Genomic DNA, 27,964 nt, shown 5'->3' with positions numbered 1-27,964 from the left:
TGGGTATCTCCTAATATCAACAATCATCTGCATATTTCCCATTGTGTTGTCCCTCAAAAGTGAAGTGTACAATCTCCAAAATAATTATTTCACTAGAAACAAAACAAAAACTTAAAAAGAAACTTAGACATCAATTAAACTGTCTTTTGGGTGTTTGTACAAAGTGAGTATCTTTTGGGTAACTTGTCCATTATTTCAGTTTTGATAAATAAATTAATTTTTACCTTTTGCAAGTAAAGAATTGTTCCCTTTAGTACAGCATAAAAGGTTTTCCATCCCCGCTTTCCTCTTGGAGCTAGAAAGGAAAAAAATGGAAAATTTTATTTGACAGAAATTAGTATTTTGGAAAGAGAACCTAAATGGTCAACATGTTCCTGGTTTATTAGCTACCAGAACAAACAATGAGAAGTAAAAAAGTCTCGGTTTTACATGTAACAGGCAGTATTCTAAAAATGTTTTCCATGAATGATCTCATTGAGTCATCACAATAATCCGGACAGGCAGGTACTAGTCCTCTTGCTTTTAGCAAAACTGAAGCACAGAGAAGTAATCTCTCATGGTCACATAACTAGGAAGAGGAAGCAGGAATCTGAACCCAGAGGGCATTACTTTCTAGTCTGCACGCTAGCAGAGAGGACTTAAAGACTGGGACAGCAAAAGAGGCACACTGGAAATACATATTAGTCCAAGAGAATGTTCAACAGGCTCATGTGCCACAGCCTTAGTCTTTGCTGAAGTTTCTAGGGATCATAAGAAAAAAATCTCAGGATATAAAAGGACTCCTCTTGGCATTTTTCCCACACACCCACCAACCAGATTATAACTTTAATTATTATTAGTCCTACGCCAACCTGCGATACTTCTGCTGCAGGGTTTGCTGCTCTGTAACATAATTTCTTGAATAAGTTTCTCTTTCAGGAGAGTGCGAATGACCCGAGAGCAGGTATCCTTCATCTTTAGAATTCACAGAACCTCGCATCCTCATAACATTTCTCCAAATGAATTTTTCTTCAGAGACCCCTTCTATTCCTTTTCTTTCTATTTTCCTGGACTACAAAGTCTGTAGAATTTCTCTATTGAGCTATATAAATTTTTCAGATGGTCCCAAAGCAAAAGCACAGATTAACAATAAGTTCATTTATTCTTAATTTTAATCTGGACAGACATGACATTTTTCTAAACATGCCTATTCAAATAGGTAGGGAGGGCTATTTATCTTTATTCCTTTATCAACTATTTGGCTGCCTTTAGACTGTCTTTCACTTGGGCACCTGATTAAATTAGGAGGTACATTATTCTTAAGATTTAAATCCTTTAAATCTCCTTTGACTGAAGACTCAAGAATTCTTAGGTCTGGAAAGTGGGTGAATATCCACCTATGAACACGGTGCTCTTGCCAGCACCATGCTGAGCTATCCACCTGGAGCAAAGGGACTCAAAACATCCGCTCTGCAGGTTTCCAGGGGAAATTAAAAAAATGTGTCCCATCTGCTTTCCCTATGTAAGGGTTGAAAGTGTGTATTCAAAAATAATCATAAAATTACCATAACCTCCTTTATAAAGAAAAACCTGACTACCATAAATAGAATCATGTACGACAAATACTGGCTATTTTCAATGATGTCAAATGCTGACACAGCTGATGTGAGGACAGTGCATGCACAAGTGACCTCAGGCGGCGGGTGTTGTTGCAAAGCGGGACCACCGCGTGGCGGAGGCGCCTGACTGGAAAGCAGACCAGCTGGGACCTGGGCCTTGCCTTGAACTTACCCTCTCAGCCACCAACCCCTAACTGGGGAACTCTGACCAGTCCCTCAAACTCTCGGGACTTCAGCTACTTGGACAATCCACGTAACTTAAGGCAAAGCACTGGAGCTAATGCCGGGAAGGAATTTAGAAATACACACATCATTTTTGTTTCCTGTAAGAGAAATGTAGGACCTATATTTTAAAGGCTTTCTCCAAAGCCCTAAAACTAGTATAGTGGCATCTTGAGATTCCTTCAGTTCTAAGATCTATAAATCTATTTTTCTACTTTTCAAATAGAAATCTCCTCTCTATGAATCCATGCACATGTTCACAAAAATTTGTAACAGCTTTGTCATCCCCACACTAAAACTACTAGAAACAGTTCCCAAAGATCTCTCCAACTGAAATGTGATCTTGAGACACCCAGGGGTGACCAATGCTAATGCAATGACCTTTAGCCCTGCATTGCATTCCATCTCCCATAGAAATGTCAAACTTAATCTTGTTTTTGGTTAATATTAATTTAGTTGTTCAGACTTAAAGGAAGCAACCAATCCTCCTAACAAGATAACTTAGAAGTGCTCAACAGGATATAGCCAGTGTGCTATAAAAGCACTGCTCTACATGATTTTACATGTATTAACCCATTGAATCCACACCATAATTCTAAAAATAAGGCACTATTATTACCTCCATTTTATAGATGAGATGGTGTGGGCATAAATGAGTGGAATTCAGGGAAGAAAGGGACCAGTAAGCATTAGAGCAGGCTGGGAAAGGCCTTCTGGGGACAGGTGCAACTGCCCTGATTTTAAAGCCACACATGCAGTCACACGGTACACACACACACACACACACTGCCTCTATGGCCTTTGCTCCTTGGTGAGGCTACTCATGTGAAAGACACGGGCTTGACACCAATGAATGCGGGGCATTGTTGCTCAAACGGTGACTGAAGAATGATAAAACTGCTTGCATAGCACATATTAAGTATATACAACTGGGGAAAGAGTTGTAACTGTAGTTACATAATGAACATAATGAGTGAGATTATTGATTAGAATCCCATTGTATCCGATTCAAAGGCTTTATTTATAAGGAGGTAGGAAGTTGGTAGGCAGATGTATTTTAACAAATCTGGTTGTCTATTGTGAAAAGGCGTTAATGAGCTTGATAAAAAAATCCCATTTTAGCCGCTTTGGCTCAGTGGATAGAGTGTCGGCCTGCAGACTCAAGGATCCCAGGTTCGATTCCGGTCAAGGGCATGTACCTTAGTTGCGGGCACATCCCCAGAAGGGGGTGTGTGCAGGAGGCAACTGATCGATGTTACTCTCTCATTGATGTTTCTAACTCTCTATCCTCTTCCTTCCTCTCTGTAAAAAATCAATAAAATATATTTTTAAAAAAAGAAAAATAAATCCCATTTTATGCACTAGAGTGACTAGACCATGCTTTCATGGTCATTATATGAATACTCAAAGTCCAAAGATAATCGATTGCTTTATTTCTTCTTAAGAATACCAGAATCTTGAAATACTTTAATTTTAATCATCTGCCTCCAACCTTAGATGATGGCATCTATTACTTCTTTTTTTTACACTACTAAAATGGACATCATTATTTTTCTATAAACAGCCATTGTCTGTTTAGATTTACTCTCATGCTTACTATTACCTTTATTCATTACTGCTTTCTGTACCTCAGATGGATTTTTGGAGGCCATTTTCAAGTATTTTTTGAAAGCTATACTGAGACCTTTTTTTAGTGAGAATCTTTTGGTAGTATATATTTTTATATTTTTGTTTATATAAAAATGTTTTTATTTCATTAAAAATTCTAGGTGGACAACTACTTTTTCTTATGAAGGTATTATTTTGCTATCTTTTGGCTCTCATCATTGTTGGGAATATCAATCTTGAGTCTAAATGTAATGTCTAAGTATGGGTTTCTTTTAATTTATCCCACTCAGTCTTCTTTAGGCTTCCTGTGTATCATTTCCCAACACTCTAGTCCTTACATCTTTGAATATTGTCTCTCCTCCATTGTGCCCATCATAACCTCAGACACTCTAACTTCTCACTCATTCCATGCTCTTTCATACTCTCTATCTTTTTGTCCCTTTGTACTAAAAGCTGTAATTATATCTCCAGTACTCCTCCTTGGGCCCCTAGATCCAGAGATGCCTTGAGGACTTTAGCAGCCCCAGAGTTAGCTTACTTCCCTAGATTTAAAAATATTTTATTACTTTCAGATGTTTTATAATGGAAGTTTCAGAATGTGTAGGCCATCATATTGCCAAGAATAGATTATCCAGTTCTTTTTTCTTCTTTTTAAAAATAAAACATTTATTCACAAATTTTGTAATCTAGTGAGAATTCATTTGGAGTAGGAGAGAGGAGAAATTAGAACAAGGAACACCAGTAAAGGGGTTATTACAATTTCCCAGATGAGAGGAAGAGGCCAAAATATGGATAGAGATGCACAATCAGTTAGGACAAAGAAATGGAAGGTAAGGGGAAGGTAGCAATGTTACCTGAGCACCTACCTGTACAGTGGTACTCTGGCACTGGGATAGCTTCATAAATGTACATTCTATTTGAGCCAAACAATTCTTTCAGTTAGAGATTACTGCCTCCATTTCACATTAATGTCTCCATTATTAATTACATTTGCAGTTCTAAGAGGCAGAGTAAGCTGCTGAGGAGGCTACCTATCTAAGGATTTCAAAGCTACAGTACAGGGCAATTCAGATGAGGAAACATGTTCTAAGGACACGTTAAGAAGGGAAAGCTTTCCAGGTGGCAATCCTTTGCAATGGTGGATGCAGGATGCAGGGAAAGGAGAAAATGAGACAGGAGGGGCATGCAGGTCAGGTACATTCTCTAATCTCTCGGAACTCCAGGGCCTTCAAAGGTCAACCTGCTCAAAGGTGCGGACTTCAGACTGAGGCACACTCCCTGTGTCTGCCCTCACAGATCTTACCGCCCAGCATTTCTGCAGCGTAACAGCAGCAGCGAACAGTTACTGAGCACACACTGTTCAAGCACCGCTCCAAGAGCTGAAGCCCACACCTGCCTGAGGGAGCCACTATTACAACCACGCTAAAGATGTGAATCTAAGACCCTGGCTAACCTGCAACACGTGGTTCCCCACAGCACTGACCGCTTTCACTTGGCAGGTGTTGGGACCCAGAGCATGCTGCCCCAAATATCCCACAATGGCTCATTGATTACTTTTGATTTTAAATTACTTGATAAACAGCCAGTGCAAGAAGGGCATGTCGACCCTTTCCTGTCTCCGTGAAGGCAGGAAACAAACCTCCCCTGTGCAGGGTGTCCTTGCTCCAGCAGGGCTGGGCGAGACACCCTTATCACCAGAGCTATGAAATCCAGGCCAAAAAGCGTACACAAACCCTTGTCGCTCCTTTATTAATTTACTACACAAGCCCAACTGTGTAGAGTCCTCACTAATGAGCACCCACACTAAATATCTTTGTCCTGTCATTTCTTGACAAATTTACTGTTCTTTGTTGGAAAAGTATAAAAAGCTGGCTGGTACATCATTTCTGAGGGCATCATTTATGATCTGCAGTGCACATGTATTAAATTGATTTTTCTCTTGCTAATCTGGTCTTGTGTCAATTAATTAGTCCAGCCATAAGAACCGAGAAGGGTAGAGGGGGAATTTTCCCCTCCCCAAAATAGGGAAAGACAAATTAAATCAGACTCAGGCTACAATGTCTTCGTTAACTCCGAGATGTAAGGGTAAAATAAAAATTATTTAAGAGCTGATTCGGCATAGAACCTGACCTATCAGAGAAAACACAGCCCAATCAGGACTGAAGGGATACCCATGGCAAACAGTCTGTACAAATGAACCAGTACCCACTCCCTGACTATCAGCCCTGGGGGCGGGCTGTTTTTTACCCACCGAAGGTAAAAATAAGAAATAAAATAAGTAAGCAGGCTTCTGTGATTGTTATTCTATGTTACACACACACATACAGAATTTACATTTTTGCACAAGAAAAAATTGGCAGTTTTTCCGAAGATGGATGATATAGGAAATATTAAATCTTCCACATTACAAACCAGTTCTTATTAATTTTTTTCATCTAATTTTTATTATACATTTGAAGACTTTTGAAAATATAAAGTAGAATGAACAATATTTTGGCTTCAATTATTATCACCAAACTTTGTAAAATAGTTAAATGCATAACTGGGAAAGAAAACACAGGTTGTCAGCCTTCTTTTATAAAGAGAAAGGTATAAAATATTCCTGAGTAATGATATCTTCCAGAAATAATTTTTTTTAAAAATCCACCAAAAGGTATAAACTTCAAGCAAAAGTTTATATTTGCATGCTGTACTCTCCCGCTAATTTCTTCTGAACTGAACTGTGAACAGATTGTGTTTAAGATCTTACTGTTCCAATTTTATTTTATTCAAAGGGCAGATAATTTTTTCCTACATGAAAATCTCATCTTGTTTTTGACCACTTCTCACTATGGGTTCCTTAATCATCTACTTTTCCCTTTTCTTCAAGTGTAGTATCAGAAAGACTTAATATGCATAGAAAGACAATACGAACATTGCTTATTTTTCTTTTAATATACCAACCTTTCCTGTCTGTTGGCTTGAAAACCAGTCTTCCCCTGACAAAAATATCATTTGTCCCCTAAAGAGTAGAAAAGGTCAGTAAGCCATATCCACACTAATGAGAAAGAATTCTTGGGTCATGCATGGCCTGCCTAGCAAAGCAGGCCCTCAGAGGCCAGACAGCAAGGGAAATGAAAGATGTGATAGTTCTATGCAAAATACCTTCGACTTCTTCCTATTAACAAGGAGAGATATTTGAAATATAATGGCCAGTGCACGGATTCGTGAACCAATGGGGTCCCTCGGCCTGGCCTGCAGAGATCAGGCTGAAACAGGCTCTGTGACCTCCCCTGAGGGGTCCTGGATTGCACCTGGTTCTCAGGTGACACACTGCGGAATCAGACTCCCTCCTCTCTGGTTCCGGGTGCGTCACTGAAGAACCGCAGCTGTGAAGTCACTGCAGTTTGGAAGCTCCTGCATTGAGCATCTGCCCCCTGGTGGTCATTGCATGTCATAGCTACCGGTCGGATGGTTGCTTAGGCTTTTATAGATATGCATTACTTTACTTAATATTCAAAACAGCTTTATGACCAGTTATACTTTTAACCCCATATTAATGATTAGTAAACTAAGATACCTATAGGGCTTGAGGTCAGGGAGTAAAAGAACTGAGATTCAAATCTAGGACTGTCCATTTACTGCATGTTCACACCCCATAGATAATGCTCCATGAGAACCCCTAGATTGCTTGGTGAGTGTAGAATCGTGAATATGGAACATGATGTACTAAATGATAAGTACTGTCGATGAAGAAAATTTAGGCAGTTATTTCATCCCATGTATAATGAATGGTCGGTCTTGAAGGAATAGTATTAAACACAACACATCAAATGTTACAAAGTTAAATGCCTATACAGGCCAGGTAGATAATGCTTAATATAGAAATGGTAATGAAATAAACCACCAGCCATTCCCGGAGACTGGAGAGCGCACTCCTCTATCTAAGGACCAATGTCCCTCCGTCTCACTGAATGACCACGATGGAAAAGAAACCTAACCATCTGATTTTTCAGGAGCGGTTAAAAAAAAAGGAAGGATCTTTATGGGAAATATTTTATTTTTTAAAATGCTGGTAACTAATTAAAATACTTGTTAAAAGACACTGTAATCCAAATAAGACCTGACAGCAATGACTTGCCAAAGACATTTTTAAAGTTGCTCTACTTCCCTAGTGACAGTATCCAAAATTTGGGCAAAATTCTTTTTTTTTTTAATTTATTTTTATTTTTTTAAAATATATTTTTATTGATTTCAGAGAGGAAGAGAGAGAGGGAGAGAGAGAAACATCAGTGATGAGAGAGAATCATTGACTAGCTGCCTCCTGCATGCCCCCTACTGTGGATTGAGCCTGCAACCCTGGGCACGTGCCCTTGACTGGAATCGAACCTGGGACCCTTTGGTCCACAAGCCGACGCTCTATCCATTCAGCCAAACCAGCTAGGGCTGGGCAAAATTCTTAAAGTATCTCTCTTACAGGATGAAGAGATATGCTACCTTGGTAGGAAGCAAGCTCTTAAGTCTACATTACTGAGGTAGCAGAAGGTACTCGGGCAGGGGGAGTTTGCCTTCTGTGGTTGGTTTGCAAAGGAGTTAGATAAATTCAAAGATGATAGCCCTACAAATCATTAAGTGAAGTTAAGGGTAATCCTTGCATATTTATCCCTAACTTTCTTTCATGAAATATCCTCAGGAACCACCATAAAGCACTATTAAATCTTAATAGAGTAACTCACACACTTTCAGATTACTGCTTGAAGTAATGAGTCCAAGCTGTGCACAACAGAAGTTACTGCGGGAGATGAGTCACACCACATGAAACAACTGACAGTACTATCCCAGGTTTATAACAGAGTGGTAGAAATAAACTAGGACTATTACTCTCTTATTTTAATAAATAGCACCTCTGAAAATTAAGGCAATTGACACATTTTTGAAAAATCAGTTAATCCTTATAACATTTCTCTTTAAGATTGGGTGCTATTACATGTAGTCAACCCTACTTTATAAGAGGGAAAACTGGGGGAGCCCTAAAGGAATCAGAAGTATCACCTATACCTATTACTTTTCCCAGAAAAAGATTTCCTTCTTTTATGTGATAGGAATACATTTATATTGTTGATAGAGAACAGAACATGAAACAAAAGAGATTGGAAAATATCCTACCCCAGATGGCCCCTGGAGGGGTGATATTCACCCTGGATGTGCTTCTATTTCTTTAAGAAGTGAAGACTTTCACCCTAAATTAACCTTTCTATAATGGCACAGCATACCCTGGGCAGGCAGCCAGGAGCTTGTATTTTATTTGCACCCTGATGTCCATCCACTATTTCTCTGATTTTGGACAAGCCACCTAACATCTCTGTTTATAAATCTACAAAATGAATATGTTATCATCTACCATAATTACTTTACAATGTTTTTACATAAAGGTATTAGGACTCAGACGCTACCCCTAAAGAGTTCCCAGACAGAAGCAGTCACATTAACGATCTAACTTAATACAACAGGATAAGTTGTAAAACCAAATGGTAGCAAAGCACAGACCTAAGGAAAATCACAACGGATTTCAAAAGAAAGGAAGAAGTCATTAATTCTAGTACTGAGTAAAATTTGGAAGCCAGAGATTTTAAATGAGGATTTAGTTTTCAGCAGGACTTTGAAGGAAAAAAAGGGGGTTTCTTTTGACCTCCATCATCTCTACCATATATTGGGACTAAGACATTGAACCAAAATAGAAATCCTAATTATGGAAGTCTCACAACATTGTTAATCACCACCACCCTTTATCAAGATGACCTCTGGACAGAAATGTCAACATAATATTTTTTATGGAGAGCATCTGGTTTGAAATTCTGGTTTTACCTGAGAGACCTTGGGCACGTCACTCAGCCTCTCCATGTTAACCTCCTTTCTCCGTAAAATAGAAGTAAAATAGTACCTACTTCATAGGGTTACTCTGAAAATTAGATGAGCTAACATACACCTATCCTTAGAAGCATATTCTTTTCAAGTTAAGGATACCGTCTACTAAAAAAAGTGCGTCCAATTTTCAGTTTAAAACACATTTACTTTTTAAATTCCATTCATGCATTCTGATTTTTTCTATATTAAAGTCAATCTTTTGAGAAGAAAAAAACCCCTGACATTTATTGATGAATTTTTAACAGAAAGGAGGTACACCTTTCACCCTTAATTTAAGGGAGAGTGGAGTGCAACACACAACATATTTATTGTTTCTATTTTGTCCTGGGCCCTGCCTTGACATTGGAGAGGTCAAACGTGAATGTAAGCAATAAAAATAAATCATGGGGGAGGGGAAAAAAGCTGACAGAGAACATTTCACCTAAGTGATAAGCTACAAAAATACACAGACAACTTATAAACCAGGATCTTTCTCCACCCACCCAGGAGACGGTTCGCTGGCGACCATCACTAGAAGCACAGGGAGAAAGTAAATGACCTGTGCTGAGGTGGGAAGGAGGGCAGAACATAACAAGGACATCTCATCATAAGCTAAGGACACAGGAAGAAGTGTGAAGGCAGCAAAAAACACAATGACTCTGAGTATATAATTACTTTTTCAGGAAAAACAGAAGTACTAGGGTCACAAGAGTCTGTTTAGAATTTGGACAAATGAACTGTACCTCCCATTCTCTCCAGCTAGAATGTTCCTTCCCCAAACATCATCATGACTTGCCCCTTCACTTCAACCAGGTCTCTCATCCAAATGTCCTCTTGTCCTCCTGAACCACTCTATGCAACAGGGCACCTGCCCTTCACTCTCTCCTGGATTAGTCACAACATCTGGATTAGTCACAACATCTGATAAATACAGATTTATCACTGAGCTCCCCCTACACTAGAGTGGAACCTCCAAGGATGTAATTTACTTGGTTTGTTGCTGTGTCCAGAGAGCAGATTAAAAACGTGAAACCCGCCCCCCCCCCACAGATATCTTAAGTAGGTTTGTAAATTACATGACTCAATAAATAGTAAGATGTTTTAAAAAAGTGTTTTCTCTATCATTTAGGTGAAGCACATTAGAAAACTCAGATTGCTCAAAGAGAAGAGAAAGCAGGATAAACTTTTGGTATAGATTAATTCAACAAGATGATGTTGGGTATGATGTTGGGTGTGAAAACTCGGGTTCATAAGGAACATATAAAGCCCGACAACTTATGGTGGGTTTCCAAGAGTTATTAAAGAATTAATTTCTGTGGTAAGGGAATTCAAAATTCTAGGAAACAAACATGATCTTAAAATTTTGTTTAAATTGAGGTATATTTGACATATAGCCTGATGTTAGTTTCAGGTGTAACAACACGATTGGATATTTATACATATTGTGATATAATTCCCACAGCAAGTCATGGCCAGGCACACCAGCTGGACCCCCCCACCCTGAAGGGTCTGTGGCCAGCCTGCAACAGCTATCAGCCCCTCACCCAGGCTGGCCAGGCACCCCAGTAGGGACCCCCACCCTGAAGGGGATGTGGACAGCCTGAAAACAGTCCTCAGCCCCTCACCCAGGCTGGCCATACCCCCATGGGGTGAGGGTCCCCACTGGGGGCTTGACCAGCCTGCAAACAGCTATCAGCCCTTCACCCAAGCTGGCCAGGCACCCCAGCGGGACCCCCCACCCTGATCCGGGACAACCTTCAGGGCAAACCAGCTGGCCCCCACATGTGCACCAGGCCTCCGTCCTATATAATAAAAGGGTAATATGCAAATTGACCCTAACAGCAGAACCACTGGGAATGACTGGTTACTATGACACACACTGACCACCAGGGGGAAGACGCTCAATGCAGAAGATGCTCCCTGGTGGTCAGCGCACTCTCACAGGGGGAGCTCTGCTCAGCCCCAAGCCAGGCTGATGGCTGCCAGCACAGCAGTGGTGGCAGGAGCCTCTCCTGCCTCCTCAGCAGCACTAAGGATGTACGACTGCAGCTTAGGCCTACTTCCCGCTGACAAGTGGACATCACCTGAGGGCTCCCAGGCTGCCAGGGAGATGTCTGACTGCCAGCTTAGGCCCAATCCCCCCAGGGAGCGGGCCTAAGCCAGCAGGTGGACATCCCTCGAGGGGTCCCAGACTGCGAGAGGGCACAGGCCGGGCTGAGGGACCCCCCCATCCCCGAGTGCACAAACTTTTGTGCACCGGGCCTCTAGTAATTCTTATAATCTAAAGGAAGATGTGGGAGAACTTGCTGTTTTATAAAAACCATCTAAAAAAATTCAACACTGCAAAATGTTACTGATGTTCTGTAAGTTCATTGTATGTGAAAGGTATGAAACTCAACTCTAAGAAAATCAAGCCTACTAAATAAGGACTTTTCATAATTTCTTGAGTAATTTATAGAGCTCATTATAAAATGTAGAGCAAAGTGCTAACATAAAATGTAAGATTAAGTCACTACCTTACGTAAGCCTAGCTGAGAAGCACAGGTAACTGCTGAATCAGACAAGTAGGCTTATCAAGTGACACCAAATCAGATTTCTTCTATTTCACAAGCACCTTAGGACCTAGAACGTCAGTCAAAGACCCTGCTGAGCATGCATTTCTACAAAGAGCAATTCAAATAAGCTATTGTAATTATGAAACAACCCAAGGCCCATGGGCACCTTTAAAATAGGCTCCTGGGCAAAAGCTACTGCAGGTCAATAGGTACTGCTCTCCGGAGCAGGTGGCAGCAGCTGGCTGCTTCCCCAAGCGGAGGAGCTGCAGGGGAGACTTCAGCATCTCCTCCGGAACCGCTCACCACTGCTGCTCTGAGTTGTTCTGAGTCCACGAATTCTTCTAAACTCTCCCAATTGACTATGCCAGGGCTGGTTCTTCCTCAAACCCTGCCCACTGTACTAACTGCTGTGAACTTAGTCCCAGTTCCTGCTTTATTCTCTGCTCACTAGTTACGGGGCAGATGGAGAAGCCATGAGAGGTTGTGGGCATAAAAGAATGAGTTTTTATTGCAGAAGCCAGTGGCCACATAGCCATACAGGCAGGCAGCCAGACACCGGCTGGTAAATACATACCTTTCCCACAAGCAGTATCAGTGTCTATACCCACTGTTATTATCTGAGCAGTTGCACACTGGCCCCCAGACTCATTGTCTTACATCATAGTGGTGCCTAAGCGCTCAGCTCTGTCTGAGCTCTCTAGCCACTCCTGCACACACAGGAGCTACATTCTCTGTGCCTACTGCCTCTTCTTCTCTGAGCTCTCTTCTTCTGTGCTGCCCAGCTCTGCTCTCTCAGCTGCTGCTCTCTCTCACAGACTTCTTCCACACACTGCAGCCGACTAGCTGGTCAGTAACCTACTTTTACACTATTTAGACAAAGAAGGCTTCGTGCCAATACATCAATCACATTGACTACTGAAGGGCACAGTGTACCGTGAGAGTGCTGTGTGGTCTTGCAGCTGCTCATGGGATCTGGTCTGATTACGATTCTCAGGCTCAGAGTCCTTGAACATCCCATTAGGCACATGCTCAGAGCAGCCTTTGGCCATGCTGGTATATTGATAACAAGGCCTCTATGCTCTCACTATACGGAGACCTGGAGTGATTCCCACAACCGTGTTCCTCACTACAAGGCTGCTCAGCACAAGGGCTGGAAACAGCCTATATCCAGGGATACCCTGCATGTTCATCTCTGCTTTTCCAATTCAGATGGAACTGCTTCCATTTACTTAGCCTCCAGTGCTCCAGGGAAGTCCTTATGCCAATTACCAGGTGCTGCTAAAACATGAACCTATGTTTGTTAACTGTCCCAATCATCCCCTAGCCCTAATTCAGATATGGTAAAAACAATACCACACCCATAGATAAACAAATTTTTAAGAGATGGAAAATACCCACCCATCCTGTCCTAAGTCATTATTATTTTTTATTAATAACCATGCTATAATATTTATTGTACTTTTTTCTATTTGTCATTATTTTGAAACAACTTTTCTATATTTTTAGACATAATTATATTTCATTAGGACTTTAAAATATCCCATTGCATTAATGTCTATTTTAAATAAATGTTTAACAAAATATTGATTTTCCCTGATAACATCCTATATAATAAAAGCATAGTATGCAAATTGTCCCCTTGACTGGAGTTCTGGGAGTTTGACCAGGGGGGTGTGCCGGCTGGGGAAAGGGAGGGAGTCGCTAGGGACCATACCAGTGCACGAATTTTGTGCACTGGGCCTCTAGTATGTTATATTTGTCTAGTGTCAATGGCTAAAATAAAGTAAATAAAAACATAAGGGAAAATAGCAGGAAAAACACAGAAAAAAAAATCACCAGTCTCACCAACAAAGACAACCATGATTAACATTTTGGTATATAACCTCCCAATCATTTTACTATGCACAATCTGCCACACAATTGGAATACTGTCTCTCTTTTTTAAATTTCTTTATTGATTAAGTTGTTACATATATGTCTTTATCCCCACATTGCCCCCCCATCCTCCCCTCATGCCCTCACCCTGTCTATGTCCATTAGTTAGGCCTATATGCTTGCATATAAGTCCTTTGGTTGATCTCTCTCAAAAACGCACAAATATATGTGAGATACATATATATATATATATATATATATATATATATATATATATATATATAATTTTTCAAATTACTGCAAATAATGATAATGTGTTGCTTGCTCTACCATACTTTACTCAATGACTCTTTTAGTGGCCCTTAAGCAGTTTCTAAAATGATGACTATGATGAGATGATGATATTCTGTAGCTAAAATAGCGATTAGGTTCTTTTTTATGCATCCCTGAGTTAAACACCTTAACAGGCATCATTTGATCTTTCTCACCTTAAGGCTTTTGGTTACTGATTCCCTTTCCAGAATAATCTTATCCACAATCTTTGTGTCCAAATATTTTTATGGCCTTCCTTTTTTAATTCAGCTCTACTCAGGTACAGTCTCTCCCTCCTTCCCCCCCCCCCCCCCATCAAGAGTGATGTACTGGCACACAGCTGGTGCTCAAAAGTGTTTTCTAAAATGAATCAATGACCTATCTCATTTCAAAGCTCAAATTCTTAAGTCTATACAATCCAGTGGTAGATTTTTTTGGACATAAATTTCTATCACTGTCATTATTTCCTTTAGGAAACCAGTATTGCATTTTTAATTTCAAATTTTCATCAGATTACTGAAGGGTTTGAAACATTACATTATATTACATAATGATAACACAGCCATCAAGATTATTTTCTTCTTTCTCCTAAATGTTAACTGAACCAAAAATGTAAACAAAATGAGTCAACAGTACAAAAAGAATAATCAGATGCAGTGAAAACTGTGCATTCCTCTTTCAGAAGGAAACACGACAAAAATTCGGAACACAGATTACTCTTTGGTGCTAAAAGACTGCAGTTTCTATTCCCCGGGTCCTTGTCAAAGTAATACTTCTGAGGAGAATGGCAGGTGGCCTCATTTAACCAACTTTACTCCACTGTAGGGAAGGGTGGCTTTCAAGACGTGAGTGAAGGGATTAGCCAAAGAACATATGCACAACCCATGGACACAGACACATAACAGCAGTGTGGTGATGGCCAGAGGGCAGGGGGGTTTGAACTGGGTGGAGGTGGGCAAAGGTTGAGGGTGGGAAGATGGGGACTTCTGTAATAGTGTCAAGGATAAAAATAAAGTTAAAAAAAAGAAGCCACAATAAGAAAACAGACTCAGAGCCTGATGACAATATTATAGTCCCTGAATATAGCCACATGTCTTCCCTCAAACCAGTCTCTCCACTCCACCTTCCAGTACACTAATTAATAACATTCTCTTGAGAGAGAAAGAGGGAAAGAGTGTGTGTTTAAGAGACGGAGAAACACAGAGGGAATATGCATTCTCTTTAGGATCCAGAACAAGGGTGTCTGTCTGAAACGAATATATTATATGTCACCTATAACTGAAAAAAATTTTTAATGCTAAAAGAAGAACAAGGGTGCCTGCTATTATCACCATTTGTATTCAACACTTAACTGGAGGGCCTGTAAATTTCAGTAAAGCAATAAAAAGAAATAAATGGTAAAAGGCATAGGAGCTGACATATGGCAATAAAAGGTAAAAGGGAAAAAAAAGGCATGAACTATCAAAACGGAACTTAAAAATCTAAAACTTATCCTTTTAGTCTAAATGTAGAATTGTGAGATGTGTTGTCCATTCAAAACAGATAAAACGCCACCAAAATTAGCTGATCAAGGGGCAAACTACTGCTTGAGAACAGAAAGGGCTGCCTTCTTGGTGCTGCTCTGTGACCCTGTAACTTAAACCGCTTTATTACAGACCCGCTGCCACAGAACACAAAGTGGAGAGGAGGGGGGACCTTAGCCTGGTTTTAAAGTAACTGCTTTGCCTCCATTTAAAGAGTCTTCCTCTACCAGGATGAGACAACTGTCTTCTGGGGGGAAAAAACAAACCTATTCCACTTTTATTATGTCTTAATTATAGTGTCACTGTTCCTAGTGTTACACAATAGCAAAGAATTCTGCCTGCACTGCCATTAAAAACTATTTTCAGTATGTGTGACTCAGAACAACATCTACTCTCTCAAAGTTGACATGTGGGACTAAATTTGTAAAATTTTCACTGACAGGCAAGTATGTAAACCCCTATGAAGTGAGTGAACCTCCTCAACCTTTTCAAGATGCTGCCCAACACACCTTAGATACAGAGTATTGGAAACGAGACTGAAATATGAACCAGATATGGTTGTCACATCTTCAAAAAGCAACAAACATTTCAATATTTCAAATTAGAAACAAATCCAAGGTGGGTAAAATCACTGAATAATCTATACTGGAAATGCAATGTGATTAAAATATGTCAAAATTATTAAAGTGATCTGTCCACACAATTAACTCTCTGATTCACTTCCTCCCAAATCCCCCACTTCCATTTTCTAAAAGAAAACACTTTAACATTTGAACTGTTTCTATGGGCAATTTCCATCATATCACTAAACAAGGTACTGTATTAATAGACTATAAAATCTAGTGATTTTCTGTTGTGAGACATGAGGATTTAGCAAGCTTAACCACTCTATTCCATGTTCCCAATAGCTGTATGGCTTTCTATTTGCATCTCTCTCTCTCTCTCTCTCTCTCTCTCTCTCTCTCTCTCTCTCTCCCCCTCTCTCCCTCCCTCCCTCCCTCCCTCCCTCCCTCTCTCTCCTTAATTTTGTTTTATTGCTTAAAGTATTACAAAGAGTATTACATATGTCTCCTTTTTTTTTCTCCCCTTGACATTCCCCCCAGCCTCCCCTACCCCCCAGTGTCTTGTGTCCATTGGTTATGCTTATATGCATGCAAACAAGTCCTTCGGTTGATCTCTTAACACCCCCCCGCCCCCCCCCCCCCCCCCCCCCGCACACACACCCTCCCCGGCCTTCCCGTGGTAGCTTCAGCAGAGCATGCTAACAACATCTGTTCCTAGGTTAGGCAATCTCCACTGTCTTTCCAAGATAGCAGAATGGCACTCTCTCCCTGCTTTCCTCCATTCCTCCTCTCCAGTTTTACCTTCCAATAATGAAATCTTTCCCATTTCTAAGTGTGAAAAACATACAAAATTATATTATTGTGGTGAAATTTTAAAATATTACACTAACAGATGATGATCACTAACTTTTGTTTTTTGGGTTTTCTGTAATTATTCCTGCACAGATTTCAGAAAAAAATCCTCAATTATTTCTAAATTTCCTATGCAATCAGGCATTCTATTGAGTTTCTAGAAGTTTATTATGAAACATTAAGACAGCAAAAGGTTATCAAGAGCAATAAAGCAAACATGCATGTGCCATCACTTAATTTTAAAAAACTATCAGTACGTATAGTTGAACGGCTGGCCACTCCTGAGTGCTTGCTCCTCCCCTGCCAGAGGTAACCACTGTTCCATAGCGAAGGTATTCCTGTTAAAAACAGCTCTGTATGCTTTAGAATGTTATATATGCACATTCTTCTGCAAGTTGATTTTTCATTCAATATTATGCTTGTAAGATTCTTCCATGTGATTGGTTTTAACAATATGCTACAATTCCTTTGCTATAATCAGATTTTAGTTTCACTAGATGTCCTGTTATCCTATACTACAGCCTTGGATAAGACATTTAAGATCAATTTCTTCCTCAGTAAACTGGGGATAATAACAATAATGACACCTGCTTCACAGGGTGGCAGTTAAATGAGTTAGTGCATGAAGTGCTAGGACAAAGCTCTAATACTGAGTAATCACTTAATTATGACTATTACTGTCATCATTTAGAACATTGTGAGTACCTTGTTTCCTGTTACTATTGATTTCCACAAGTATCTTACATCAGATTGGTAAAACTAAGAGCTTATGTTGAATTTTATTTTTCATTCTATCTGACAAAAATCCAGAAGACACATTTTGTTTGCCTGATTTGACTGTTCAAAGCTTTTCCCTTAATTTCAGATTTAATGGGTTTGGTAAGCATAATTTTATGAGAGATACAATGTTTGCTTTTAATAATGATTTGTCTCCTGGAGGTAGAAGTTCTGAACTGAGCATATCCACAAAAGGCTAAATAAATAAATAAAATTAAGCAAAGAAAACCTCCAAGGTTTGTAAAACGTTTATATGAGAAATTATGGGTGCCATCCAACAAACTGAGTCCAGAGCTAATTAAAATAATGAAAGATACTAAATCTTAAGTCAGACAAGTGGTTATTTAGAGACAAGTTAGTCAGGTTTTTAATTTCTCCACAGAGTTTTGACCCAAATAATTACTGATTAAAAACTTTTAGTAATATTTGTCATCAGAGAACCTGGCCATGTTTACCTGTATGTACAAATGCCAATACAGCTCTACCTATACCAAACATGACGAATCCCAATAAATGTCTATAGACTTAGCAGGATAAATATTCCCAAAAGGTTTCATTACATAGACTTCTCAAAAATTATTTGGAACCCATGCTCTGTGAAATCTCCACTGTTGTTTTTATTTTTTAATATATTGAATATAAAAGTACTATATTTCAGAGCACATTAGACATGAATAACGTAAAACATGTTTCAATTTTTTATAGTGACCACCACTCAAAAGAGAGAGGCAGATGCATTTAGAAGCAGTTCAGGCATCTGGTATATGGAGATAAACCAGTTCAACCATATATGATTGAAAGTCTAAAAAACTGGGCTGGGGGATCATGGAAAAGATTAGCTGGGAAGGAAATGAATCCCTTTCTGGTTGTCCAAATACAAATCTAAAGAGTTTGTCCTCGAAGACTTAGAATTTCTTATCGCTTTCATAGCTCAGTAAATATTCCGTCTCTTGAAGTCTAAGGCAACTATAAAGAAATTTCCTAACAAAAGGGACCAGTAACCAGTTTAGTTCTACTTATACCCACGAAAGATTAACGACTATAAAAACTACCCTCTTCACCAATGTAACATCCCAGATATGACAGAGAGAAAATAATTAGGACCTTAAAAGAGCTACTGTAAATGTAACAAATATGCTCAAGGACATTAGGAAAAAGCAAAATTAGCCAGCCAGATAAGCAAAGTATCACATGATTTCACTTATATGTGGAATCTAATGAACAAAATAAACTAACAAACAAAATAGATCCAGAAACATGGAAGCATACAAAAGACTGACGAATCTCAGAGGGAAGAGGGGAGAGGGGGGGAAGAAGAGATTAACCAAAGAACTTATATGCTTATACATAACCCATAGACACAGACAATAGTGCTGTGAAGGCCTGGGGAGGGGGTGTGGGTGAAGGGTGGAAGGGATCAATGTAGGGGAATCTAAGGCAGGAGAAGAAACAACCAGAAGCAGAGGCAGGTAAAAGGAAGAACGCAAACTGCTAAAAAGACAAAGCCGTGACACTTAAAACTGCCCTAATCAACCAGTAGTTCTCAAAGGAAGTAACTAAAGCGTTAAAGGCGTTTTACTGGCAGGAAAACCTCTGGCCTGGTACAAGAGGTCTGTGATGGCTCAACTACTGAGAAACTCCCAGGTTTTAGACCTACACTCAGTGAAGTGCAGAGGGAACAGTTCTAGCTGGGGAATTCTCGCCAATCATCCTCAGCGGTGGCCCAGGAAGACATGGACAAAGGAAATTTCATCAACAGACTAAATTTGGTGACACGTTGGAATAAGTTCATCAAGCATGTTAATCCATCACTAGGGAAGTGATCAATGAAAAGATGCTCATCTGGGTCAGCTCTATTCTCCTGGCCCAGCAGGATGTAGTAACCTTCCCTGGATCAGTGATGGCTGTTTTGCTTCCTTTTTTTCCTTGCCTTGAACAGGCATTTTAAAACCACAGTTTTCTGTTTGCTTCTAGCACTTGATATGAATTGAGGTATGTCAGTTATTGCTGTATTTTTCATTCAGCCTACAGAGTAAGCTACATCTCCACCTGAGGAGGCTGGACACCGCCCAGCACCTTTCAGCCGTGGAGATGGAAGCCACAGCTGGACGTGGCATAGGGGACAGAGAACATACTCATAAAGAAATATTGTGGTTATAAAGGAAAAGATTGTGGTTATAAATGAAAGATTGTCCTGTGTTTGACAAAAGCACTGTCTGAACTTGACGTATGGAGAAAGGGTGTGTGTGCAGGCTGGGAAAAAAGAGATGAATGTCCATTGCTTTGTCTACCAAGAACTCCCTTTCTCCGAGAACTGCATCTTATTCCTTCTTGAGGGAACTTTCCTCTTGCCGTCACAACCAAGTGGGTGCTGTCAATCACAATGTTCCATCCCGGCAGTCATACAAATCAGAGTCCTGCCCCAGAATATACTATAGTGGAAGTGTGGGATGAAAAAGATTTCTGGTGATAAAACCAAACACATGCTCTATAGTGCTGCTAATACTCATGAAGCCAGCAGCCATGTAAGAGAGCTCTGCTTCAAAGAATCAAGCTGATGTGCAAAATAATATAGAGACAGAAATGGTTCAAGTGTCCTAGTGACAATACTTCATCTTCAGTTGTGTCCTGGCCTTTTTTCCCTAAGCTTATTAGACCTATTATCATCTGCAACTCCAAGAGTCCTGACACATGCTGCTGGAGAAAACTGGGTAGTCTAGTAGTCTAGTGTAGAGGACGCACAGGAAATGTGATGGGGGTGCTCTTCAAGAACTTGGAAACATGAAGAAGTTTGCTCAGCATCATAAGCCAATGTCAAAGCCACTCTATGACAGTATTTCTCTCGACTGGAACCTAGAAGACTATGCTATATTAAGAAAAAGCGCCTACAGATGGAAACAGTGGGACTGCCCATCGCAGCATTGCACCTTTGTGTCTGCAGGTGGGCAGCGACACCCTAGAGCAGCGGTTCTCAACCTGTGGGTCGCGACCCCTTTGGGGGTCGAACGACCCTTTCACAGGGGTCACCTAAGACCATCGGAAAACACATAATTACATATTGTTCTTGCGATTAATCACTATGCTTTAATTATGTTCAATTTGTAACAATGAAATTGGGGGTCACCACAACATGAGGAACTGTATTAAAGGGTCACGGCGTTAGGAAGGTTGAGAACCGCTGCCCTAGAGGTAGAGCCTGCTAATTTTAGCATCATTACCAGCTTTTCTTAGCTTGTTCAACTATATCAAATTGCTATTTCACTCTGCAAATGCTAATTCTAAACATGGAAACATACTCCATTTCTCTCAAATCTCAAACACTATCAGTAGATATTCATGTGTCATACTTCAGAGCCGTCAGATGGGACTCCTTCAGTTTCCCAACTATGCCACGTTCGCCTACGCTGCACCTGTCCATCTTCCTCAAAGGCCAGTTCTTCCCCATGTGCTTGGATCTCTCAATTCTCTCCCTCCCCGCCTTGCCTCTGGGATTTTATTTCATTGGCTATTCTTTGTGTTATTAGTTCAACCTTTCCCTTAACCACTGGAAATGTAAATACCATGGAGAAGGGACCTTGTCCGTCCTAATCACTACTATATTTTTTGATGCCTAGCACATAGTAGGTACTCAACATTATTTGTTGAAAGCAAGAATAAATGAACAAAAAGTTGGAAAAGAATAAAGCCTTCCATTTCTGAAGTTCTATAATTCTACTTGGAGAAGACCAAGTACCACAGTGGATTTCTGACTTAGGTTTAGAGGTTTTATCAAACTTTAATAAAAATACTTTTCAAGATCAATGTAATATAATTTTCCTTCATCTTTGACTTTACTTCATATAAATTCACTTTAAATTTTTAGCCTAAAGACAAAATAAATGAAATAGAAAATGACAACAAATGATGCTTACTCTTCTTTCCATCCATATCTGCATGAATTTTCCGAGCCAAGAACCCACTTTTATACACAGTGGCGTTTGGGTCGTGAGGAATGTCCAAGAATGGGTTGGTAGTGCTCCCAATACGACTGATGGTCTTTGGGTGTGTCCCATTAGCCTTTTCATCAGTACCTTCCGATGGAGACTTTTTTTTCTCTTCATCATCTCTAAAGGGAAAAAAACACCAAGACTGAGTACCTACCACAATATTTCAACAAACAAAGTTATTTAATATAATAAATGATTGTGTTTTCTTTTTTAAATATATTTTTATTGATTTCAGAGAGGAAGGAAGAGGGAGAGATAGAAACACCAATGATGAGAGATGATCATTTATTGGCTGCCTCCTGCATGCCCCACATTGGGGACTGAGCCTGCAGCCCAGGCATGTACCCTGACTGGGAATCAAACCCTGAACTCCTGGTTCATAGGTTGATGTTCAACTATGGAGCCATGCCAGCCGGGCAATGATTGTGTTTTCTAATGGTTTAACAGCTTGAATAACAACCATGTAATAACATCTATCATTTACTAAGTGTCTCCTCTGTGCCAGATATTAATGATCATGACAATCTTGTAAGACTGAGATTAGTAGTCTATATTGAGATAAGGAAACAGACTCAGAGTTGAAATAAATACCAAAGGTACAGATCTAGTAATTAATGGAAGAGATAGTGAGGATATGACTGAAAACCTCTGAAGCCTCTGCTCTTTCCACCCACTACAATGCCTTCATGTTTGTCTTCAATTGATTGGAAGTTCTCTGCAGAAATCGTGATATTGATTTTTGGTATCTGCATGTGGTAGCATAACACCAAGCATATAGAATACAACAAATAATTATAAATCTGATGAATAGCATTTATATCTGCCAATAGCCAGGTTAACCTCAAATATCAAACCCCAGGTAAAGCTATCAGTGGGTTAGGATAGTGGCGCCATGCACAGTGAGTTGGCATCTAATAGCTACTATTTTCCGAATAGTCATGAAAATAGGGGGCACCCTATCAGCCATGCTTGAGATTGTAATCACTTTATATGTAAGGAGAAAATGAATGGCTACAGTCACTTACTACAGAGGAGGGAAGAGCAGAAGAAAGTTAATAAGCTCTGCCGGGAAACAGAGCATAGTAATAGAGCATTTGTCTCAGTTCCCGCTTTAATTTTCTGAATTAACATTGGTTTCACTGTTTGTTACACTTTTATTATTGAATCTTTTATTAAAATTTAAACCAAAGTAACCACCAATAAAATATGTTTAAAATAAACCACAAAATTAATAACCATCAGAATTGTCTATTTGGTGATTAGAGAAAAAATAGCCTTTTTTCCTCCACTGGTATTTGATAAGTAATTGTGATATATAAAAATAACACTGTACTCTTAAGACATCTATATTTTACTTTTAATTTTATTTTGAGATAATTTTAGATTTACAAATATACTACATAGGGTTCCCATATGCCAATCACCCTGTTCCCCCAATGTTAACTTCATATATAGCTATAGTAAAAGTTTCAAAACAAAAAAATTAACATTACAAAATGATGAATTAAACTTGACTTAATCAGATTTTAGCAGTTTTTTTCATTAATATTTTTCTGTCCTAGGATCCTATCCATTATCCCACAGTGCGTTCAGTTCTCATGTCTCCTCCAGCCATGTCTTTCCTTGTCCTTCATGACCACAACAGTTTGAAGGGTACTGGTCAGTTATTTTGTAGAATATTCCCAATTTAGATTTGTTTGATGTTTTCTCATAATGAGATCGAGAATACATATTTTGGGGAAGGATGCCATAGGTGATGTACCTTCTCAATGCATCAGATGTTTCATTAACCTTGATCATTTGATTAAGGTAGTATCTAGCACATTTCTATACTGTCAAATTATTATTTTTCTTAATACATGTTTTGGGGGAGATATTTTATGACCATGAAAATATCCTCTTTCTTTTTAAACTTCTGATCAGTAATTTTAGTATTAATTAGTGAATCTTTCTGTGACAATTACTGTTGCGGTAATCTAATGGTGACTTAATTTCCTTCATTTCTCCTACATAACTAATTGAAACTTTTCTGTAAGTATGGAAAATAGATATTTAAATTTTTCTTTAGTTATGATCAAACAGTATTATTATTTAATTGGTTGCTCAAATTTTTCTAGCTTTGCCATTGGGATTTCTATCAAGTAGGCTAGTCACATAAGGTTATTGAGAACTTAAAATGTGAATAATCCAGCCCTGGCTGGTGTGGCTCAGTTGGTTGGAGTAGGGTCCTTGTACAGAAAGCTTGTGGGTTCAATTCCTGGTTGGGGCACATGGCTAGGTTGTGAAGATCCCCGGTCACAGAGTGTACGGGAGGCAACCAATGGTTGTTTCTCTCTCTCTTTCTCTCTTCTCCTCTCTCTAAGTAAAATCAATGAACATACCCTCAGGTGAGGATTTAAAATAATAAAAAAAATAGAAAAAAGTGGATAGTCCTAATTAAGATGTGCAGTAAGTGAAAAAATATATATCAGATTTCAAGACTTAGTACAAAAAAAATCTATTTCAATGTTTTTTAAATGATTACATATTGAAATGATAGTATTTTTGATACTCTGGGTTAAATAAAAAGTATATTACAAATTAATTTTCCTATTTCTTTTTACTTTTATAATGTAGCTCCTAAAATTTTTTAATTACATGTGTGGCATGCATTACATTTCTTTTAACAGGGTTGTTGTTAGAAATGCTTGTATATTTATGACATTGGAATATTAAAACCCAAAGAATATAATCTAGCCTATATAATAAAAGGCTAATATGCAAATCGACCAAACGGTGGAATGACCGGTTGCTATGATGTGTACTGACCACCAAGGGGCTGATGCTCAATGTAGGAGCTGCCCCCTGGTGGTCAGTGAGCACCCACAGAGGGAGCGCTGCTCAGCCAGAAGCCAGGCTCATGGCTGGGGAACGCAGCAGCGGTGGTGGAAGCCTCTTCTTGGTGGAAGCCTCTTCTGCCTCCAGGGCAGTGCTAAGGATGTCCGACTGACGACCAGGGGGCAAACGCTCAATGCAGGAGCTGCCATGATGTGCACTGGCCAGCACCATGGAGTAGGTAGATAAGAAACTCAGTGGAATCCTACTTTCTTTTCATTAGCCAGAAAACAGAGATTTAGAAAGCTTAGAAACTTGACCCGACTGAAAAGAAGAAATGGTGGACCTTGAAAATGACTTGATTTTCTCACTGCGCAGAATATAGTCAAACACTGCCACAGTTAAATATTTTACCCTTTGTTCTCCCTGCATGATCTACAATAATGACCTGCTTCATGTTGATAATTACTGCTATGTTGCTGACAATTACCTGAAAGAGAAGTCTGGGTGCTTCACTGGGCTGGAGAAAGTTTAGCTAAATCAGAAAGCAGGTCTAATTAAGCAAGTTTATTATATTTATAAAAGGCTAATTTGACTCGTGCATATGCAATACATATAAAGCTCTCCCTGGCACCAATCACATGCTTGTGTTTCGATCTGTCATTGCCGATCGTGAATTTGGTTGACCTTTCTATTACAGAGAAAGGGCAAATAGTGATATTAAAATATTTCTTCTAATTAATTTCCTTTCAAAGTGCATGGATTCGTGACCGGGCCACTAGTAGGATAATAATTGGAGAAATGTTCAACAGAGTACAACTCAGTAAAACGCTGACATATAGTGAAAAAACTGAATCCTGCAAAGCAGATATTCTTGATATTGTGAAGGTTAATGAAATGACTTTGTCAGGCTCTGAGAGTAAAAATCTACCCTGGACAGAGATGCAGGTTTGCAACATCTGGTGATGGCTGTCGTTTGGGCTTAAATACACATCAGTGTGTGATGGCTGGGACTTCCAGGATGGGAGTGATATCAGAAACAATACTGTGAGGACCTTCTCCTTCCCTGGTTGCAACCCCCTGCCCTCGCACTCCATTCCCTTTTATTCCTGCTCTTTTCCCCACATCTCCTCAGTCCCAAGAACTTTTGTCTGGCTCCATTTGAGACTTGGAAATGGCAGAGAATGGGAACCAATCACATTAAACCTTAATTTGCATTATTCTTGATTGCATCATCTTGGGGTTTTACTGTTTTTAGAGATATCATAAATGCCATTTGGAGGCTGTTTCCACTATATATAAAATCAGATAAAAATTAACATAGCATACTATAAAAATAATTCCATAGATGAAGTTAACTCATTTCTATAAAAAACAGACCCTTTACTAGGGTTTTCCTGTGTACCCCGATCCACTGAGGCATTTTCAGAGTGACAATACAAAGGATTTCGTTAAAGCACAATAGAGAAGACCAGCAGAGCTCTCTGTCTTGATTGTGAAAAGAATGACTCATACACAAATATTCTGTACACTTGAAAAGATTCCTAGTAAAGTCTATTCTACTGAGATTTCAGACATCTCACCACCTTACCACCTACAAAATTCCCCCAAACACTTCTCACACCAGTCTGCTCTCTCGGTGATCAAGTGTGTCATTCATTGGGCAGTCCAAGTCCATTCCACCACGATGCGGTTCCCTTGGAGAATGACAAGGCTCTCATGCTGGCCATGGGGGACCTTTCCACTTTTCTGTTCTTTCTAAAGGGCAGCTGTAAATCACGAATTTCCCACATTCTGCCTTACTCATGACAGGTGCTTTTACTTTTAAGCAAAAAATATTAGATAAGGAGTCATACAAATCCATCTGAATCTTATATTTCACTGTAATTCCACAAAGAATGAAAAGCAGCTGCTTCCTAAAGTTTACAAAAGCTGAATATTGTAACAGTGACCCAGCCACTAAGCAGACCATGAAATACCCCATCTGGCAAGTCTCATTACAGTGGGGTTTCAGTCATAACAAAGTTGTTAAGCGAGCACCCTCCAAACTCAAACATTAAGTTAACTTGAAGGGCCTGTTATGTGGAATTCAAATACTGAAAATAAATTGTTGGGCTTTTGCGTGTGTGTGTGTGTGGGGGGAGGTGGAGGTAGGAAACGACAGTTAAAAAGAAACATTTTTTGGAGCAGAGCTGAAATATTACTCAACCTGCAAACTCATCTCTTAGGAATGTGGTACTGGAGTTGGGCAATAAAGATAAGTTCAAGTTCACCAGATAGGAAAAGTGAAGAGGGCACTTCCAGCAGTCACATTTGTATGTACATGTCTTTTTTGTATTGTTAGTAAAATATGTAACATAAAATCTATCATTTTAACCATTTTTAAATACATAGCACAGTTCTGGGGCATTGAGTACATTCACATTGCTGCGAACCCAAAACTACCAACCATCTCCAGAATTTTTCATCATCCCAGACTGAAATTTTATAGCGATTAAATAACTTCTCATTCCCTCCTCCCTCAACCACTGGCAATGACTATCCCACTCTGTCTCTATGAATTTGAGTATTCCAGGTACTCATATAAGGGAATCATACATTATCTGTGGCTGGCTCATTTCACTTAGCATAATGTCGCAAAGATTCATCTAGGTTGTTGATTTATTGATAGCCATTCTGACAGGTGTAAGGTGATATCTCATTGTGGTTTTAATTTGCATTTCTCTACTGATTAGTGAAGTTGAGCATCTTATCATATGTCTATTGACATATTCTTAAGCTCAGAGATTCTCTTCTCAGATGTGTCCAGTCTACTAATGAGCCCATCAAAAGCATTCTTCTCTTGTTACAGTGTTTTTGATCTCTAGCATTTCTTTTTTGATTCTGTCTTAGAATTTCCATTGCCAGCTTGCATTGCCCATCTGTTCTTTCATGCTGTCTACTGTATTCATTAGAGTCCTTGGCATGTTAATCATAGCTGCTTTAAATTTCTGGTCTGATAATTCCAAATCCCTGTTATATATGAGTCTAGTTCTGATGCTCATCTCTCTCCAAACCATGCTTAGAATCCTTATAATTTCCTCTTGATAGTCAGAGACAATGTGCTGAGCAGAAGGGTCTGCTATCAATAGGCTTTTAGTAAGGTGGTAGGAAGTTGGGGGGAAGGGAAGCATCCTATGTGACAAACCCAGTGGGTCAGGCTTCTCTCTGCTTCTGTCATTCTGGTTTCTCAGTCCATATGCAAGTCAGGTGGGTTGGGCTCAGCAGGCTTGGCAGTCACTCAGATCTCCACTGTATTCTCCATCTAACTTTCCTAGGGCATCTTGCACTTTGGGCTATAGAACAAATAAATATTTGACTTCATTTGATTCAGTACTCCTCTAGCCAGAATATTAA

At 39.5% G+C, this 27,964-nt stretch overlaps 1 protein-coding gene across 7 annotated transcripts in view; it reads right to left on the bottom strand.

Annotated features, from left to right (window-relative positions):
- The window catches only part of PSD3 (pleckstrin and Sec7 domain containing 3), a 274,398-nt gene that overhangs the window by 47,844 nt on the left and 198,590 nt on the right, over positions 1-27,964 (bottom strand). For all 7 annotated transcript variants that reach the window (XM_081085033.1, XM_081085038.1, XM_081085037.1 and 4 more), the window contains 2 exons: positions 21,680-21,873; positions 225-295 (listed from right to left, as the gene is read on the bottom strand). In XM_081085033.1, coding sequence (XP_080941159.1) covers positions 225-295; positions 21,680-21,873 — 265 coding nt within the window. The remainder of the gene's footprint in view (positions 1-224; positions 296-21,679; positions 21,874-27,964) is intronic.

This window comes from Myotis nattereri (assembly GCF_964212035.1).
Source record: "Myotis nattereri genome assembly, chromosome: 2".
NCBI classification, from domain to species: Eukaryota; Metazoa; Chordata; class Mammalia; order Chiroptera; family Vespertilionidae; genus Myotis; species Myotis nattereri.
This window is presented reverse-complemented; position numbering and strand designations above follow the sequence as displayed.